The sequence below is a fragment of the Bos indicus x Bos taurus genome, chromosome 7 (assembly GCF_003369695.1).
Source record: "Bos indicus x Bos taurus breed Angus x Brahman F1 hybrid chromosome 7, Bos_hybrid_MaternalHap_v2.0, whole genome shotgun sequence".
Classification (NCBI taxonomy): Eukaryota; Metazoa; Chordata; class Mammalia; order Artiodactyla; family Bovidae; genus Bos; species Bos indicus x Bos taurus.
The window spans coordinates 29,207,381-29,225,727 of NC_040082.1; the positions used below are offsets into that span (position 1 = coordinate 29,207,381).

General features: G+C 36.3%; 1 protein-coding gene across 5 annotated transcripts in view; it reads left to right on the plus strand.

Moving 5' to 3' along the window:
* SSBP2 (single stranded DNA binding protein 2) overlaps positions 1 to 18,347 on the plus strand; it is a 314,481-nt gene that overhangs the window by 262,383 nt on the left and 33,751 nt on the right. For 3 of the 5 annotated variants that reach the window (XM_027545690.1, XM_027545693.1, XM_027545692.1), the window contains 2 exons: positions 1,467 to 1,558; positions 7,000 to 7,048. In XM_027545690.1, coding sequence (XP_027401491.1) covers positions 1,467 to 1,558; positions 7,000 to 7,048 — 141 coding nt within the window. The remainder of the gene's footprint in view (positions 1 to 1,466; positions 1,559 to 6,999; positions 7,049 to 18,347) is intronic. The other 2 variants (XM_027545691.1, XM_027545694.1) reach the window with 1 other exon arrangement.

Here is an 18,347-nt window from a genome sequence, read left to right on the forward strand (position 1 = left end):
GGAAGAAAGTAAATATGATAGGAAATGAGGGCAGCTAAGGCTGGTCTGTGAATAACATCATAGGGCCATGCTGAAGGAAAGACTTCATTTGATAGACAGTGTGGGTCATCATGGCTTTTAAGCAACATAAAGAGGACTGAGTTTAAGAAGCACAGTTCTGGAGTCAGTATGGAGAATAGATTGGGAGGGGGAGAGGCTTAGTCAGAGAGACCAACTAAGAGAGTACAGTCGTGTCAGTAAATGGCAGAGATGAGTGATATGAAGGGAGCAGTATTTCAAGAGCTATTTCACAGGTAGAATCAATAGACCTTGGTAACTGACTGGATACGGAAATTGAAATAAAAGGAAGAAACATCAAGGAGCTCCCAGAGGTTCTTAGCCTAGACTACTGTATAGAAGGTGATGCCACAGAACTGACTGAGGAAGGCAGTATAAAGAACGCAGCTGTGAGAAGAGAAAATGGAGGTGACTTTTAGGTATGTTGAGTGTGAAATGGTATCCAGATAGAAACAACCAATATGAAGTTCAACATGTGAGTTGTCTAAGGGCTTAGGGGAGACATCATGACAAAATGGATTTGAGATTCCTAACATATAAATAATTGTTGAACTAATGGTAGCAGATAAGTTTACCCATAAATGCATATTTATTTAGAAGGATGCTGTGGCTAGAACTCGGAGAAAAGCAATATTTAAAGAGTTGGCAAAATAAAAGGAATCAGCAAAGGAAACTGAAGAATGGTCAGAGAAGTTGGAGGAATAGTAATGTCAGAAAGCCAAGCATGAAGTATACTAGTTGATAGTTTAAAATATATTAATATGATCATATTAAAATTAATCTTTTGGCCCTTATGGAAACTAACCTGATATGTACATTACATGTTTTTATTTTTTGAATGCACATAACATTCAAATATTGACAGAAGTCTGTCGAATCATAATTCACACGTGCATATTTTAAGTATACTTAAGTGTTCGTATATTTTTGTGGATTTGTATACTAGTACATTTTTTTCTGGAATATATTATTTTGCAGACAGAAGTTCACATTCAACTTGCTTATATTAGATTCACCTGTTTGTTTTCAGACTACATAATTGTTCTGATTCTGACAGTTTCAAACATATTGACTTAGTCTTTTCTTTAAAAACAGAGTTTGGGATTTATGAAATGTCTTGCTTGAAAAAGTTCACTGTTGTACAGATATCAAGAAATTAAGATAATTGAATATTACAATTGTAAACATACCTTAATCATTTAACATGCTCCAATGATCATACATATTCACGTAGTTTTAAAAAGACACAAACCAATGTAACTGCTAAATAGAAGCAAAAGTACACGAGTGGACCCTTCAGAGAATGAATTGCACAGGCCTTATCCAACCAGGAGTTATGTAGGGAAATCATTAACCTGCTCTCTTTCTTTCCCCCTCCTCTTTGGTTTTGTTTTTTTGTTTTGTGGTAGTCTGACCCTTGGTTATCATTACAGAACTATGGAGGTGCAATGAGACCCCCACTGAATGCTTTAGGTGGCCCCGGAATGCCTGGAATGAACATGTAAGCAAAATGCTATATTGTCCTGTAAACTGTTCTGTTTTCTGTCTTCTAAAGTCACACCAATTTGTAACACAATTTAAGCTAAATTTCTTTGTAATGTAAAATGAAACGACAGTATAAATGAACTAAATGTGAACTGTGGTGTTTGCTTCGTTTTCACAACATAGTCTCTGTTTTTCTGCCTTCCTTTGCAACCTTTTTTTTCCATTTCAAATGCCAACTTTTAGCCTGATTTTCATGTTCTATGTATCATAAAAATGAATCTCTTGTAAATAAGCACATAGTACTCATGCAGTCCATACAAAAATATGAAGAGATGACACCAAGACCATGACTTAACCCTCCAGAAGTAGACAAGTGAATATTGTTCATTGTAACAGATACAGTATGATTCCTATGAGTTTTAAACTTTTAGAAATATGTATACCTATAGATGTCCTTCCTAAAGATAGATGTATATTTGCTTTGTTGGGACCACTGTTAACTCAGGAAGAAGTTTCTAGTAGTTTCTTCTTTATTAAAGAACTTTCCATAGTATAATTTCTTTTGAAAATTCAAGATATACTTAGGGAGTAAACTAATAGACTTTTTTTGTTTTTGTTTTTTACTGTAAAGGCCTTTCAAAACCAAAGAGAGCAGTTACTTCTATCAATCAATAGAATGCAATTTGTTAAGGAGTTTTAATTTCTTTTCCATTGTCTTACTTGCCCTCAAAGTTCCATATACACCCAGAACTTGTTAATGGCCTTCATTAATTCATTAGAAGATCAATTCCATGATGTGGCCTAAAGAAAATTTATCAGAAATAATGAAAGAGTTCTGTTTATGGCTTGGGTAGTCTCATCTATTTCCATATTCCCCATTAGTCCATGTTTTGGTTACTTATCTATCAAACTACACGACTCTGCCATCATTTAATGGCATTGAAAATATACTGAGGTAAGCTTCGTTTGATGTCCATAGGGATTTGTTTAAGTTTCTGGAACCATTTTCATGGAAAGCAGTTTTGCCTAAAATAGAAAATAGGTTAATAGGTGGATACCAACCAGGCTTAAAACTGACAGAACAAGGGGGAAAAAGGAGGTCAGATTTTCCTATCCCATCTTTTTACTTTTAAAGTAAAAATGGATAGACATGAAGTCTTTTCTTAAATTCCTCAAAGGTTTAACCTTATTAATGATTGCTACAAAAAGGAGTGATATTTTGTGCTTATATCAAAAGCTGAAACTCTCAATAATAGGATTTAGATATATATAAAATTTACCTAAGATTCTGACTTTAAAGTGAAATAGCTTCTAAAGGATAATTTGAATTCTATGTATAGATGTTAAGGAGTATACATTTTGAATGCTGTGATCAACCCAGAATTCTCATTAAATATTAAGAATGTATCTAATATCATTTGGTATATTACTCATCATGATAATTAGTGATGTGGTCGACTTTAGATCAACTTGGTTTTGCTAGTATAAGAAAAGTCATTCTCATGTGACCACTGGAAATCAGATAGCTGCTTAAAATTGTCTCATTTCTTTCTCACATACATTTAAACATACTTATGGGTGTATTTAATTCCATAGACTATGAAGACTAAAAGTATGGCTGAAAATTTCAAATGATTATTTCTGTTGGTGTTTGGGTTTCTCATTTTAATATATCCAGATATTTTAAAATATTTTTATTATATATTATTTTACTATATGTATAATTTCCGGCTTTTAAAGAAATCTTAAGCTTTAAAGATTGACATTCCATTAATTACTATTGACTGTTATTTGGGGTCTTATATAATTTTAAGTTTTCTATAAATTAGGATTCCTTTAAGGAAATATTTATGATGAATATTTCCCTCTAACAGAGAAAGTTCTGAAATATGGACGATCTAAACAGAGAGACTCATTGTTTTATTGATTTTGGCCCCAATAAAGCAAAAGTGAATTTAAAGAGACATAAATAAACCGTATTATTGTCTCCACTGTACTCAATAAATTTTATTGAAATTCACTCCATAATTATCATTAAAACAAATTAAATCTTACTATGTAATGGCAAGTAAGTATTTCTAACTGAAATTATGACTTTCTTCATGTCATTATTTTACATGTTGGATAAATTAAAAATTAAAGGAAAGGGCATTAGAGTTAGTGTTACTTAGGCTAGGGCTTCCCTGGTGGCTCAGTGGTAAAAAAGCCTCCTGCCAGTGCAGAAGACACGGGTTCAGTCCCTGGGTCAAGAAGATCCCCTGGAGAAGGAAATAACAACCCACTCCAGTATTCTTCCCTGGGAAATCCCAAGGACAGAGCAGTCTGGCGGGCGGCAAAAGAGCTGGGCATGCCTTAGCGACTGAACGACAGGCACCACGTTGGGCTACGTCTTTAATAGTCTAGACATTTGTGTTGGGATCAGGAGGGATCTACCAGAGGATCATAGCTGGATGAGGTTTCTTTAGTTTGTCACTTTTCATTATTTGATAGCAAAATGTAATGATAGTAAAAAATACCCAGCCCTGGTCATGAAAGTAAATAAATACCATATTCTAACTGCAGCTTTCTCTCTTACTGAAACCAAACCATTTGGAACAAAATTTTGATTATTTTGTTGTTAAAAAACATACTGGTCATCTCCAAAGAAAATGGTTATTTTGGTATGATTTTTATATTTCCATGCTCTAAACTCAGGGTAAATCATATGCAGTGTCATCTAAAATTAAAATAAGAGCCTATTTTTAGTGTTTCTATAGCTAGTACTATATATTTAGAATTAAAATTCAATATCAATTTCAGTAACTTAAAGTAGAATTTACAAACTGTAACCACAATGTAAATGTTTTCAAATGCATCATAGATTTTTAAAAGAAAACTGTATTTTTAAATAAAGTACATTTTTACAAATTTAAAAAGAATGTAAGATTCAGCATTTTAAAACATTTCTAATTCAACTTTGTGTCCCTTGGTATTTTATAGGAACTAAAAGGACAAATAATTTCAAAGGATCTAGACCCTTTAGGTTCTAGATCATACCCTATAGAATTAGAAGGTTTACATAGTTATTATCTTGAAATGAAATGACTGAATTATGGAAGAAAAGATATTTTTTCTCTTTGGTAGTCATGGTTGCCTTCATTTCATCATATCCATACACCCTACCAAAAATTAAAGACTTTTTTTTTTTTGCAAGCTTAAAAAGATGAGTTTATTTGGGAATAGCAGAGGAATTGTAATTTGGGACAAGCAGATTGCAGCAAGCTACAACTGAGTCCGTTAGGTTTGAGGTCTAGGTAGTATTTATGAGTAGGAAATGTAAAGAGAGGAGAGTTCAGTTAGAATCAGTTAAAACAAAAAACAAAGGAAGACCAGCCTTGAAAACTCCCTAAGTAAACAACATTCTTTTAAACTTCATTTTTCTCTTTATTTTTAAATGAGATTAACTGATTCTACTTCAAACTATACTTATGTAGAAATTTACATTCAAAATAATACCTATAGTTTGTAGATTATTCTCTTGATAATACTGATGGCCCTCAAAAGTAGAGAAAACTTACTGCACTTAAGAAGTTGTTCTAATAGAACTACTCACTACTATAACCCTCACTTTATTTGATAGTATTTGCAAAACTTAAAGTGTTTTCTAACACAGTGGTAATGATAGGGGAAATTTAGCTTATCCAAATGAATACTTAACCCATTACAGTAAAATGCAATTTATTATGAAATACATGGTGAGCTGAGACATTAGTATTTGTCAAACAGTTGAAATGCATAAAAGGTATTTTATGGTTCTTAGAATAAATTTAGCGTAATTTAATTTTTATTTATTTGTTTAATTAATATTTAGTTTAACATATTAACATTAAGCAAATTTTAAGTAAAAATTATATTTAATATATCTTATTCACACAGTCCTTGTTTAAACATAATACTTCAGAATTATGAAATTATCTGCATATCATTGCAAACAATTTTTGGCCATGATTTGGATATATATATATTGTTATCTTGTTGTAAGATAAGTATTTCCTAATTTCTCCACTGTATTTTATTTAACATCAAGCAAGTCAAATATTTCACTTGATCAACATATATCCTGTGCTTAACCTCAGTTTCTGCCCATTAAGACATTGAATCCTCTATGTAAAATCACCTTTCTAAAGTGCTCCAGTAACTAATTGTAAAGTCATCATCATCATCTTAGAGAGGAATTATTTCCAGAAACAATACATGTGTCCCTCACCTTCTGGCTGTGCATAATATTTTGACCAGTATTTTGACTCCAACATCTTATTTCCCCCTCTATTCCTCCAACAGAATTGGGTAAAATTGTACTTGGGCATCCTGCTGGAGCCTAAGGACACAATTTCTCATGCCCTTCCCTGCTGTTTGCATTCCTTGGAATCCCAAAATAATACTCAAAACAGTTCTAAATATTCCAACCAAACATGGGTAATACAGCTAACTTGGACAATTTCTATCTAACATTTAGAATTTTAGGTTTAAGGTCCATAGAGTAAGAATCAGGGGACTTTTTTTTTTTTTTTTAATTAAAAAGCTCAGTGTTTTCATTGATATTAGAGGGAAAGGAGTTTTGAGTGACCCTAATTACAAAGGACATGCTAACAGTAGTCTCCTTCTCATCAGGCAGTATTTATTCAGGTGCAGTTAATACTAAAAGCATATGGACAGGAGAACTTTTTAACTTAACTAGGCATTAATTTTGTTTTAAAATCATTATGTCTTTAAGCTATAGAATAGGGAGCATGCTTCTCCACCCTAACATGAAGCAATGTATTGACATATGTTGGCATAGCTTACCTCCTGTTTTTTCCCCCCAAGATTTACTCTGACCACCGTCTTGAACTACAATTATGAAAACAAGAAATGTGATCCCCTTGTTTAATAGTAACTAAATTGTCAGCACTGAAAGATAGATTGACATATAGATGTATAAAGTAATGTGATATTCTATGCAAATTTTTTGAAGAGGAGGGAACTTTTATATACATTTATTTGTAGCTTAATACAAGCAATAATTTTATATATAATACTATTTTACAATTTCATTTTGAATGATACAGAAAGGACTTATATTGATGTCACATTTATAGTTTGTATTTATCTCATAGTTATTTTTACTCCAAAAGCAGATTCTTATAATGATTCAATATATGTATATATATATTTACTGCTATAGGTGATTACCACTTTTAGTGGTTATTATAATAACTGAACCTAGTAGTTTGATTTGGAAAGAAAGCTGTTTGGGGAATGATAAGGCTTTTGGATTTTAGTAATTAAAAAAGCTGTGAGAATATAAAGAGTAATTGCAGTGCTGAACTAGAACAGCATGGTAACTGAATTATAAATGTTAGTATTTTATGATGTTGTTGCTTATTGTGAAACATTCAGAGCATGAATTAAAATTTCATTTATCATATTGTCTTGTAGGGGCCCAGGTGGTGGTAGACCTTGGCCAAACCCGACAAATGCCAATTCAGTGAGTACATATATATTTTTTTTCACTTTCTTTGTGCTTTGTAACAGTTAACAACAAAAATCTGTTCCTTTTGAGAGCCCCACAATTGGTCATATTAACCTTTTTTAAGTAATAATTCAAAAGTATTTTTATATGTTCTTAGAAAAATATGTATAATCCTTGAAGTTATGTGATTTGTTTCACTTCAAGATGTAAGGTAAAGATGCATTCTATGTAGATTAACGGACATTCAAAAATAGAGGAATAGTGTGATTTATTGCAAAAAGAATACTGCAGTAGCCTACATTTATCATAAAATCTATCATATAATGAATTCACCTATAAAATAACTATAGTAATTACTAAATTGCCAAATAAACCCAATTATGACCAGGTATTATGATTCTGTTTGCTGTTCTAGTTGTACTAGGCTTGCTGTCTCGCTGCTCCAGGAAACAAGTGTAGCTTTGCCTTGTGCCTATGGACTAAACTGCCGTCCTTAGGCTTGTATCCATGGTATCTATGTATCTGGCATCATGGGAGTTTTCCTTATCATTTTGTGGCTGTGATTTGACTGCATAAATATATTTGTTTCTTAATAATGTCACAAATGTAGGCATAGGTTAAAATTTAAGCTTTCAGTCTTTAAAATAATACTTTAAATCTACTGACCCAGGAAATAGCTTTCTTGACTTTTGAAACCTTGGGTTCATATGTGAGAGAGTTCTCCTCCGTACATCTGTGTAGTATGTGCACTGCACAAAGATGCCTGAGTCAGAGTCAGCAGGAGACCGGAAGATAGCTGGTTTCCAGTCGTGAAGTCTGTGGAGTATTTACCCAGAAGGGATGCCTTTTGCTTATATGCAGGTACCTACATTGACTAGCAGTGGCCTTAATTCTGAATAAACATGAAACTGATCCAATGTTTAACATTAATTTAAATTTTAAGAAAATGTAAATTTGTGAAGTGTGGATGGTATGGACTTCCCATGTAGCTCAGCTGGTAAAGAATCCACCTGCAAGGCAGGAGACTCCAGTTCAATTCCTGGGTGTGCAAGATCTGCTGGAGAAGGGATAGGCTACCCACCCCAGTATCCTTGGGCTTCCCTGGTGGATGGTATAGACAGAATCATCCTGAATCTATTTCTGTTCTAAAGTAGAAATCACTTACTTCTCATATTAAGTAACTGTCATATTTTTAGAGAAAATGTTTAATCTGTATTACTTGCCTATCTCTTAGATTCAATAGCTATGACATTTGATAATTAAATAAAATTGCTTGGGGTGGAGAGAATGATGATGTTGCTTCTGCTTGGGTCTTCAGTGCACTATTTCAGCAGATCTTATACTCTTTTACCTGGTTATGTTATATATGACTATCTTTACTCCAGTTTTCTTTTCATTTGTGTGTATGCTTTTGAATACTTCACATTTCTATTTCCTTTTTGCTCTATGTGCCTTTCAAACTTTAAGACTTCCCTTTAAAATGGCATCTAACTGGCAGCTCAGATGCTTTCTTTGAACTTCCCATTAAAATACCCAAAGGTACAGGAAAACAATTTTTTAATAACGGTAGAAACTCTGCCAGTCTTCCTGTTGTCAGAATCTGGAGCATATTTCTATTATCTGCACATCTGGTGAAACAGGATTAAAAAGCACAATCGATGACCCACCTCCACTAGTAAGCTTTCCTACCTAAAAGCAAAAAGACCTCTCTCCTTCCTCAGTGCCCACTTAGCCAGCCATCCCTACACTGCAGGGCAGGAGTGAGCTCACACCCACCACTGCCCACCTTCCCCAGCGCCTCCTGTACTCTTAACCAGAGACCCTATCCTCTAAAGGCCACCAAGGAAGGACTGATACTGAAGGCGGTACATTGTACCTAGCAAGTGTCCGAGTAAAGAGTATTAGATAGAGGCAGAGATGAGGAAAGAGCTGTACTTTCTTACGATTTTTTAAAGTACAGTGAGTCCCTGACATATGAACCTTCGAGTTGCAAACTTTCAAAGATACAAACATGTGTTCATGTGTCCAGTCATGTAAGTTAGTTCATGTGTCTGGTGTATATTGTCACCTGCTTGCGTCCCCCACAAGCGGCTGTGCTCTTGTGTACTTTACAGTACTGTGTAGAGTACAGTCATACGGTATCTTGATTTCAAGTCCAGGATGTCCAGAAGCTGGCATAAAAGCAGCGGTGATGTAGGTGGTACTGCTAAGAAGTGCCAGCTGTTGTACCATACTACTGTACTTTTCAAGGTACTACAGTGTGAGATCAAAAATGTTTATTTTGTGTTTGTTTTTTTATGTATTATTTGTGTGAAAAGTATTATAAACCTATTACAGTACAATACTATATAGCCAATTATGTCAGTTTGGGTACCTAGGCTAACTTTATTGGACTTAAAACAAATTGGACTCACACACGTACTCACAGAACAGAACTCATTCATATTTAGGGGACTTTCTATACCAAAGACACTCTTCAGGATTTCACAGAGCCAAGCAGTGTGGATAGAAGAACTCACCATATCAGGTCAGCAGCTCTGCGTTATTTTAGATCCCGAGAAACACTAGGAGTTAAGAGAAGGAGCTGTGCATATCAAACCACTGTCCAACAACCACTCCAAAGTGGGCGTTTGGCTAGCACACATGTAGGCACGTAATCAAGTTGAAAGCAATTCCTGCTAATGTGATTAATGTATACCACATATGTGTTTTCCTACCCTCAAAGAATTTGATGGGATAGGGAAAAGTTGTGAGAACACCTATCGTTTTCTCTTCACAAAGAGAAAGGAGTCATCATCCTGAGCACTGAAAGGAAAAGCATTCCTCCGAAATACGGTTGTTTATGAGAAGAAAAAACCATAGGCAAGTGATGACTTTCTAGCAAAAACATAAGGCTTACATGAAACAAAGCAAAAGTATTCAAGAGGGATTTTTTTTCCCCCTGCTTACCATAGATTATACTGTAGTGACAATTTACCTTTATTATTTTGAATTCCAAGTTCTTTGGGCTTTTTGTCTGTATTTAAAATTACAAATAGTTTTCATTTTGTGTCAGTACAGTATGCCCAGGGCTCCTCAGGGTAGCGTGCTAAAGGTTGGCTGCTTTGCTTTTGCTGTTTCCAAATATGTTTTATATACTTTTTTTTCTTTTAAGGACTTTGTTTCCTAAAAACGAAGAGACTATCTTTCACAGTATAAGGATCAACATTTTAAAATTAATATTGATGTAATCTGTTTTCTGATCTGCATACCTTATTTTGATTCCACCAGTTGTCCCTACAGTGTCTTTTGTAACAAAAGAAAATCCCCATTCACTCGTTGCATTCATTTGTCAAGTCCTTTGTCTCCTTTAACCTGGAACAGTTCCTTTGTCTTTTTTAACCTTGGAGTTTTGTTGACCACAAGCCAGTTATTTTGTACAGTGTCCCATAATTTGGTCTTGGTGGATGTTTCCTCACAATTAGATTCAGGTTATATATATTTGTCAGGAACCCCCAGAAGTAACTTTGGGTTTTTCTCAGTGCATCATTTCAGGAGGTGTGTGGTGGTAATTGTCTATTATTTGTGTTACTTACATTAACTTCAGTCACTTAGTTAAGGTGGTGCTTGTTACGTTTCTCCACTGTTAAATTATTGTTTTTCCCTTTGTAATTATCTGCTTGTGAGACATACTTCAACACTGCCATAAAGATCATACTTTAATCCTCTGCTTTTTGTATCCATTGATAATTCTCTCCTGAATTATCTTTTCACTATGTTGGTTGCCAAATGGCTATTTTCTAATTCTATCTTTCCTTCTCTACTTATTACTTGATTCTTTACTAGGTGAGTTTTTCTTTCTTCTCCAATCATTCGTATATATCTGATGTACTTGTGGATTCTACTTTGTCCAAAGGTTTTGTTTTTTAAATAAAATCATGTCAGATTTGTCCAGTTAGAACCCCTTCAAGTTGGGTCATTTGTCCTTTTGACATATCCCTGTTATGCTTTGAGCATTTTGAAGCTCATATTTTCCCAGCCTTAACCCTGATAACAGCCATTTATATACGGGTCCTTGGTTCCTTTTAGTGGAGAGTGGTATTTAGAACCCATTGCTGTGACCTAACTTCTAGCCATCTCAACCAACAGATACAGATACATATATATACATACACACATACCTATAGCCACACACATCTGTATCTTTATCTATCCATATTAAAACCAGGAGTACACGCTGCAGCTCTGTTTACAATTAGCCAAGACATGGAAGCAACCTAAGTGTCCATCAAAAGATGAATGGATAAAGACGATGTGCTGTGTATAAATGGTATGTTCAGTTCGGTCGCTCAGTCATGTCTGACTTTTTTATGACTCCATGGACTACAGCACGCCAGGCCTCCCTGTCCATCACCAACTCCCAGAGTTTACCCAAACTCATGTCCATTGAGTTGGTGATGCCATCCAGCCCTCTCATCCTCTGTGGTTCCCTCCTTCTCCTGCCTTCAGTTTTTCACAATGGTATATTGCTGCTGCTGCTGCTAAGTCACTTCAGTCGTGTCCAACTCTGTGCAACCCCACAGACGGCAGCCTACCAGGCTCCCCAGTCCCTGGGATTCTCCAGGCAAGAACAGTGGAGTGGGTTGCCGTTTCCTTCTCCAATGCATGAAAGTGAAAAGTGAAAGTGAAGTCGCTCAGTCGTGTCTGACCCTCAGTGACCCCATGGACTGCAGCCTTCCAGTCTCCTCCGTCCATGGCATTTTCCAGGCAAGAGTACTGGAGTGGGGTGCCATTGCCTTCTCCAACGGTATATTACTCAGCCATTAAAAAAAAAAAAAAGAATGAGTGAAATAATGACATTTGTGGCAACATGAATGGATCTAGAGATTAACATGCTAAATCAGACAAATAAAAATATCATATGATATCACCCATATGTGGAATCTGATTTTTTAAATGATACAAATCAACTTATTTTCAAAATAGAAACAGATTGCCAGATATTGAAAACAAACTTATGATTCCCAAAGTGGGAGAATGTGGAAGGGATGGATAAATCAAGAGCTTGAGAATAACATACACATGCTACTGTATACAAGATAGATAATCAACAAGGACCTACCATATACCAAGAAAACTCTACTCAGCATTCTGTGATAACTTATATGAGAAAAGAATCTGTAAAAGAATGAACATGTGTGTGTGTATAACTGAATCACTTTGCGGTACACTTGAAACTAACACTACTGTAAATCAGCTAAAGTCCAATAAAATTTAAAAGCAGAAAACCATGAGTGCACACTGGTGCTTCAACTGTAATTCAGTACGACAGAGTTCATTCTAGACTTCCTGCTTTCCATGTTGTTTATTCACTTCTCTGAAAGTAAGAAGTCTGCCTACCATTATCCACAATAAATTTATTTATCTGTGTAATCTGTATCTTCACATAGTTTTGTCATATATGTTTTGAACAAAAATCTTTTGGCACCCCTTTACATGGCAGCAGGAGAAACATTTTTTAAAACAAATTTATGGGACTTACCCGGTGGCACAGTGGATAAGAATCTGCCAGCCAACTCAGGGGACATGGCTTCAGTCCCTGGTCCAGGAAGATTCCACATACTGAGGAGCAACCAAACCCCTGCACCAACTGCTGATCCTGAAACTCTAGAACCTGTGAGCCACAACTACTGAGCCCATGTACTACAGCCATAAACCCCACACACAGAGTCTACTCTGCAACGAAGAGTAGCCCCGCTCACCAAAACTAGAGAAAGCTTGCACTAAGCAGCAAAGACTCAGTGCAGCCAAAACTAAATAAAATTATTTTTTAAATTTATATTTTTAATTCAGATAATATGATTTTTACTTTTAACTTCCCTTATGCTGAGTATAACAGTATTGGCCTCCGATTCTTACTTGGAAACTTACAAGTCTGCCAACCTTTTTATTTTTTATGTTTTTCACAAAGAACTGTACATTTGAGCTGAACTGTAGAACAGGTTCTAATCATAAAGTAGCAAGCACTTTTATCAAAAATACCTGAATTAGCTTTGTCAGGAGATACTTTTGATTATATGTACCAACCTAACTAGGCTCATACTGAAGGAAAATACTACTGGATCATGTATCTGAAAAGTCCAGATATAAATTTGCTGGGGGACACATTTGGCTCCAGGGTTCACATAACACCATCAGGACCCTGTCCCTATTCACCGCTTACCCTTGTTCCACGAGTCTGGCAAGAAGGCTGTGTGAGGCTCCAGATTTGTATCCTCAGCTCCCTGTTAAGCACAAAAGAGCACAACTCTCATCAGTTAAGCACAGGTACTGGAAGTAACTAACTGAAGTAGATTTGCTCAGCTTGGATACATAGGCTTATTCATGAACCAGCTATGACCCGGGGGTACAGTGCTCTATCCACCAGGCCCTGCTCACTCACTCAACCCCGATCCCCGCCTGAACCACATGGAAAAATAAGGGCGATATGGTTCAAAGAAAATGCAGGGAACAATTGGCAGAAGAGGGGCTGAGCAGAAACAACAGATGATCAGTACAGCACTGTATTCCTCAACTCACTAACTTGACAGGAAAGAGAGAAAACTCCTGTAAGGAAAAATGAGGATCTACTAGAGTGATTAAGCCCAAGAGAAATACAAATATTTTACTCCAGGTAGGAGCTTTGCCCTATTAAAAATAGATGCTCATTTTTTTAAAAGAGCACTAAAAAATAAAAGAACATTTTCAGCTTTACAGTGACACAGAGAATGTTCCCCTCCCTGGTTTCTAGTGAACTGAATTTCAGTGCATATAAAGTAGTTTTGAATTTCACAGTTGATGAAAACTCCTTAGCTAAAATAAAATGTTAAGCTACTTAGCTAATCATTTTTTAATAAAGCCAAAGAGAACCTCTAGGTATTCTGCTATTCATCTACCATGGCACCAATCATAAATACTAGGAGTCAGAATATTTCAGGATTTTTGGATTGTCGTCACATCTCTTGAATTTTCTGTCTAGCTTAACCAGACAAACATGTGGCCTTAATTTTTATTATCTGTCAAATAAGAGATTTGTGTAGTTCTATGATTCTGATCTTCTAGCTCTCTGGTCTTATCTTCTACATCTGCATTTTCATCTTAATGGACATTTTGTATAGTATATGGGGGAGGGGTGGAGGGAAAAGATTAATTGTGCTGGGGAAATTCTGGTGACTGGAGGTAGAGAAAAGCCTGGACAAAAGTAAAGAGAAGAGGGATTGTAGGAAATGTGTGAGGAAAAAATATTAGATTCTTAGTGGCTGGAACATAGCTTTGGAAGGCAGAGAAGGCAGCAAAGCTGGAAAAAGAAAGATGGACCATGATGTGTTCAGGACTTTGAATGCTGAAAAATCTGGAATTATCATCTGTGTGGAACAGAATTTTGTTTTAGGATGATAGTATATAAAATGGATACATAGCGAAACAATATTGAAAGAGTAGAGTAACGGGCCTTACAAAATGCTGCCAGAGTCTGAGGTAGAGCAGTGGAGAAAGGATGGAGGAGATAAAAATGTGACACATGTCATCAAAAACAACTGGTGATTGTTGGATTTAGAGATAAAGAAATGAAGTTGAAGGTGATTTCAGGTCTTTGAGACTAGTTTTCAGGGAAAGATATACCCAGTTGAATGCAGATTCCAAAGAATAGCAAAGATAGATAAGAAGACCTTCTTCAATGAACAAGTGCAAAGAAATAGACGGAAACAATAGAACGGGAAAGATTAGAGCTCTTTTGGAAAGAGATCGGAAAAAATTGGAGATGTCAAGAGAACATTTCAAACAAGGATGGGCATGATAAAGGACAGAAGCAAAAGAAAATTAAGAAGAGGTGGCAAGAATGTACAGAACTATACAAAAAATGTCTTAATGACCCAGATAATTATGATGGTTTGGTCACTCACCTAGAGCCAGATATCCTGTAGTGTGAAGTGGGCCTTAGGAAGCATGACTGCAAATAAAGTTATTGGAGATGACAGAATTCCAGCTGAGCTATTTCACATCCTAAAAGATGATGCTGTTAAAGTGCTGCACTTAGTATGTCAGCAAATTTAGAAAACTCAGCAGTGGCCACAGGACTGGAAAAGGTCAGTTTTCATCCCATTCCCGAAGAAGGGCAATGCCAAAGAATATTGAAGCTACCATACAATTGCAGTCATTTCACATGCTATTAATGTTAATGCTCAAAATCCTTCAAGCTAGGCTTCAACAGTACATAAACCAAGAAATTCCATATGTGCACGCTGGCATTAGAAAAGGCAGAGAACCAGAAATCAAGTTGCCAACATTCAATGGATCATGGAGAGAGCAAGGGAATTCCAGAAAAACATTAGTTCTGCTTCATTGACTATTCTGAAGTCCTTGACTGTGTGGATCACAACAAACTGTGGAAAATTCTTAGAGAAATGGGAATACCAGACCACCTTACACCTGTGTCCTGAGAAACCTTGTATGCAGATCAAGAAGCAACAGTTAGAACTGTACATGGAACTATGGACTGATTAAAAATTGGGAAAAGAGTACAACTAAGCTGTATATTGTCACCTGCTTATTTAACTTATATGCAGGGTACATCCTGCCAGGCTGTATGACTCACAAGCTGGAATCAAGATTGCCAGGAGAAATACCAACAACCCCAGATATGCAGATAATACCACTAATTGCAGGAAGCATAGAGGAACTAAAGAGTCTCTTGATGAGGGTGAAAGAAGAGAGTGAAAAAGCTGGCTTAAAACTCAACTTTCAAAAACTAAGATCATGGCATCCAGTCCCATCATTTTATGGTAAATAGAAGGTGGGAAAGTGGAAACAGTGACAGATTTTATTTTCTTGGGCTCCAAAATCACTGCAGACAGTGACTGCAGCCATGAAATTAAAAGACTCTTGCTCCTTGGAAGAAAAGCTATGACAAACCTAGACACTATGTTTAAAAGCAGAGACATCACTTTGCCAACAAAAGTCCATATAATCAAAGCTATAAAAGTTTTTCCAATAGTCTTGTACAGATGTGAGAGTTGGACCATATAACAGGCTGAGCATTAAAGAATTAATGCTTTTGAATTGTGGTATTGGAGAAGACTTTTGAGAGTCCTTTGGACTGCAAGGAGACCAAACCAGTCAATCCTAAAGGAAATCAACCCTGAGTATTCATTGGAAGGACTGGTGCTGAAGCTGAAGCTTCAGTATTCTGGTCACCTGAGGCAAAGAGCTGACTCACTAGAAAAGCCCCTGCTCCTGGGAAAGATTGAAGGCAAAAGGAGAAGGGGGTAGCAGAGGATGAGATGGTTAGAGAGCATCACCAACTCAATGGACAGGAATTTGAGCAGACTCTGGAAGATAGTGGAGGACAGAGGAACCTGGCATGCTGCAGTCCATGGGTTCACAAAGAGCTGGACATGATGTAGCAACCCAACATCATCATCATCGAGGAGGATGGGAGTAACACAGAGTGAAATGAGGACATGGGGGAAACGCAGGCTTAGAGCGTAGGCTGTGAGCTTTGTTATTGGAATGTTAAATTTCAAGAATTTGTAAAGCAACACCTTTGATTCTTCTACAATGCCTAATGTGTGTTTCTGTAATTGTGCTTAATGCATTATAACAAACCTGTAACGTTCAACCTCTGCTGAGTACCCGCTGATGTGTGACCAGCAGTTTTTTATTTTTCCCTAGTCACATGCCCTTCCTACATTCCTTATCCTTGGCCCCTTTTCTATCAGCTAAACTTGTCTCTTACTTTACGGTGGGGAAAAAAAAGTAAACATCAGACTCACATTCTTCAAATTCTACACTTCAGTATTATCAGACCTTTAATCATATTTCTTTCCTCTCATCTTAGTAGTGTTCTTCTCAATGCTAGCCATTTGGTCTGGTCTCTTTATCCCACCTCTTCATGTTTCTGCATATCTTGCTCTTTCATTTTTTAAAGGAGTCTTCATCTATCCCTTTCCATTGGTTGGAACTTTGCCTAACAGTGTGCCAATTAACAAATCCCGGGACAACCTTAAGACCCTCAGTCTTTCTCTCTTCTAGAGTTGGAAGGGATAACCGAGAGAAGACTTCTCTCAACCCTTCATCAGTGTCAAACCACAGTCCCGCATCTCCCACACTGACTCTGTCACCACCATTCTCCTGGGCAGTGGATTCCTTGATACTCCTCCTCTTCATTCCTGTGCAGCCGTGCAATGCCAGAAATACAGCAGGTGATGGACGAAGATCGGTTAAACTCAACCGTTTCAGTTCCTAGTGATCTTCCACTTAGCAAAACTAAGGACTTATTTTCTGTCATCATACCTGAACTTTGAAATATTCTACACCTTGGTTTTGTTTTAAATGTCTGTTGATTTCTTTTCTTCATTTAAGTAATGTTTTCTTCCATATTTGCACTAGCATATTCCTTTATATTATTTATTCTTGGGCGTGTCACAGAGAAGTTGAAAGACAAGCCCAGTAAGGCTCAAAAGTAAGCCCAGTTTAGGCATTTCCTAGCCAGCCTGCTCCCACTTCTTGCTTCTTAAAAGTCTGCCTTGACATTTTATAGAATATTTTCTCCAGGTTTTCCTCCAGTCACATTATCTACCCTTTTTTTTTAAGTTAATTTATTTTTTAATTGAAAGATACTTTACAGAATTTTGTTTTGTTTTCTGTCAAACCTCAATATGAATCAGCCATAGGTATACATATATCCCCTCCCTCTTGAACCTCCCTCCCATCTCCCTACCCTCTAGGTTGATACAGAGCCCCCGTTTGGGTTTCCTGAGCCATACAGCAAATTCCCATTGGCTATCTATTTTACATATGGTAATGTAAGTTTCCATGTTACTCTCTCCATACATCTCACCCTGTCCTCCCCTCTCCCCATGTCCGTAAGTCTGTTCTCTGTGTTTCTTTTTCCATTGCTACCCTGCAAATACATTCTTTGGTACCATCTTTCTAGATTCCATGTATATGCATTAGTATACCATTATCTACCCTTTTTTAATTGGTAATGTTCTTTAATTCCAATCTTGGGCTTTTTTTCAGTTTAACGTTTTCAACTAACGAAACTAAACTATCGTTTAGTTTCGATAACTAAACGTAATCAAATCCTATAGTAAGTATTGTGCATGGCACACAATGGGGATTTAATTAATTGAAACTTTATCTCTTGTCCTGATCTCCAATGAATTCTTAACCACTACTTCTAAATATCTGTTGATTGGTTTTAACTCAGTGTCTACTAGAGCTTTTGAATACAATATCAGACATTCCCCAAACCTGTCCCCTGCTTTCTAAACTCCCTATATATGAATTAGTAGCA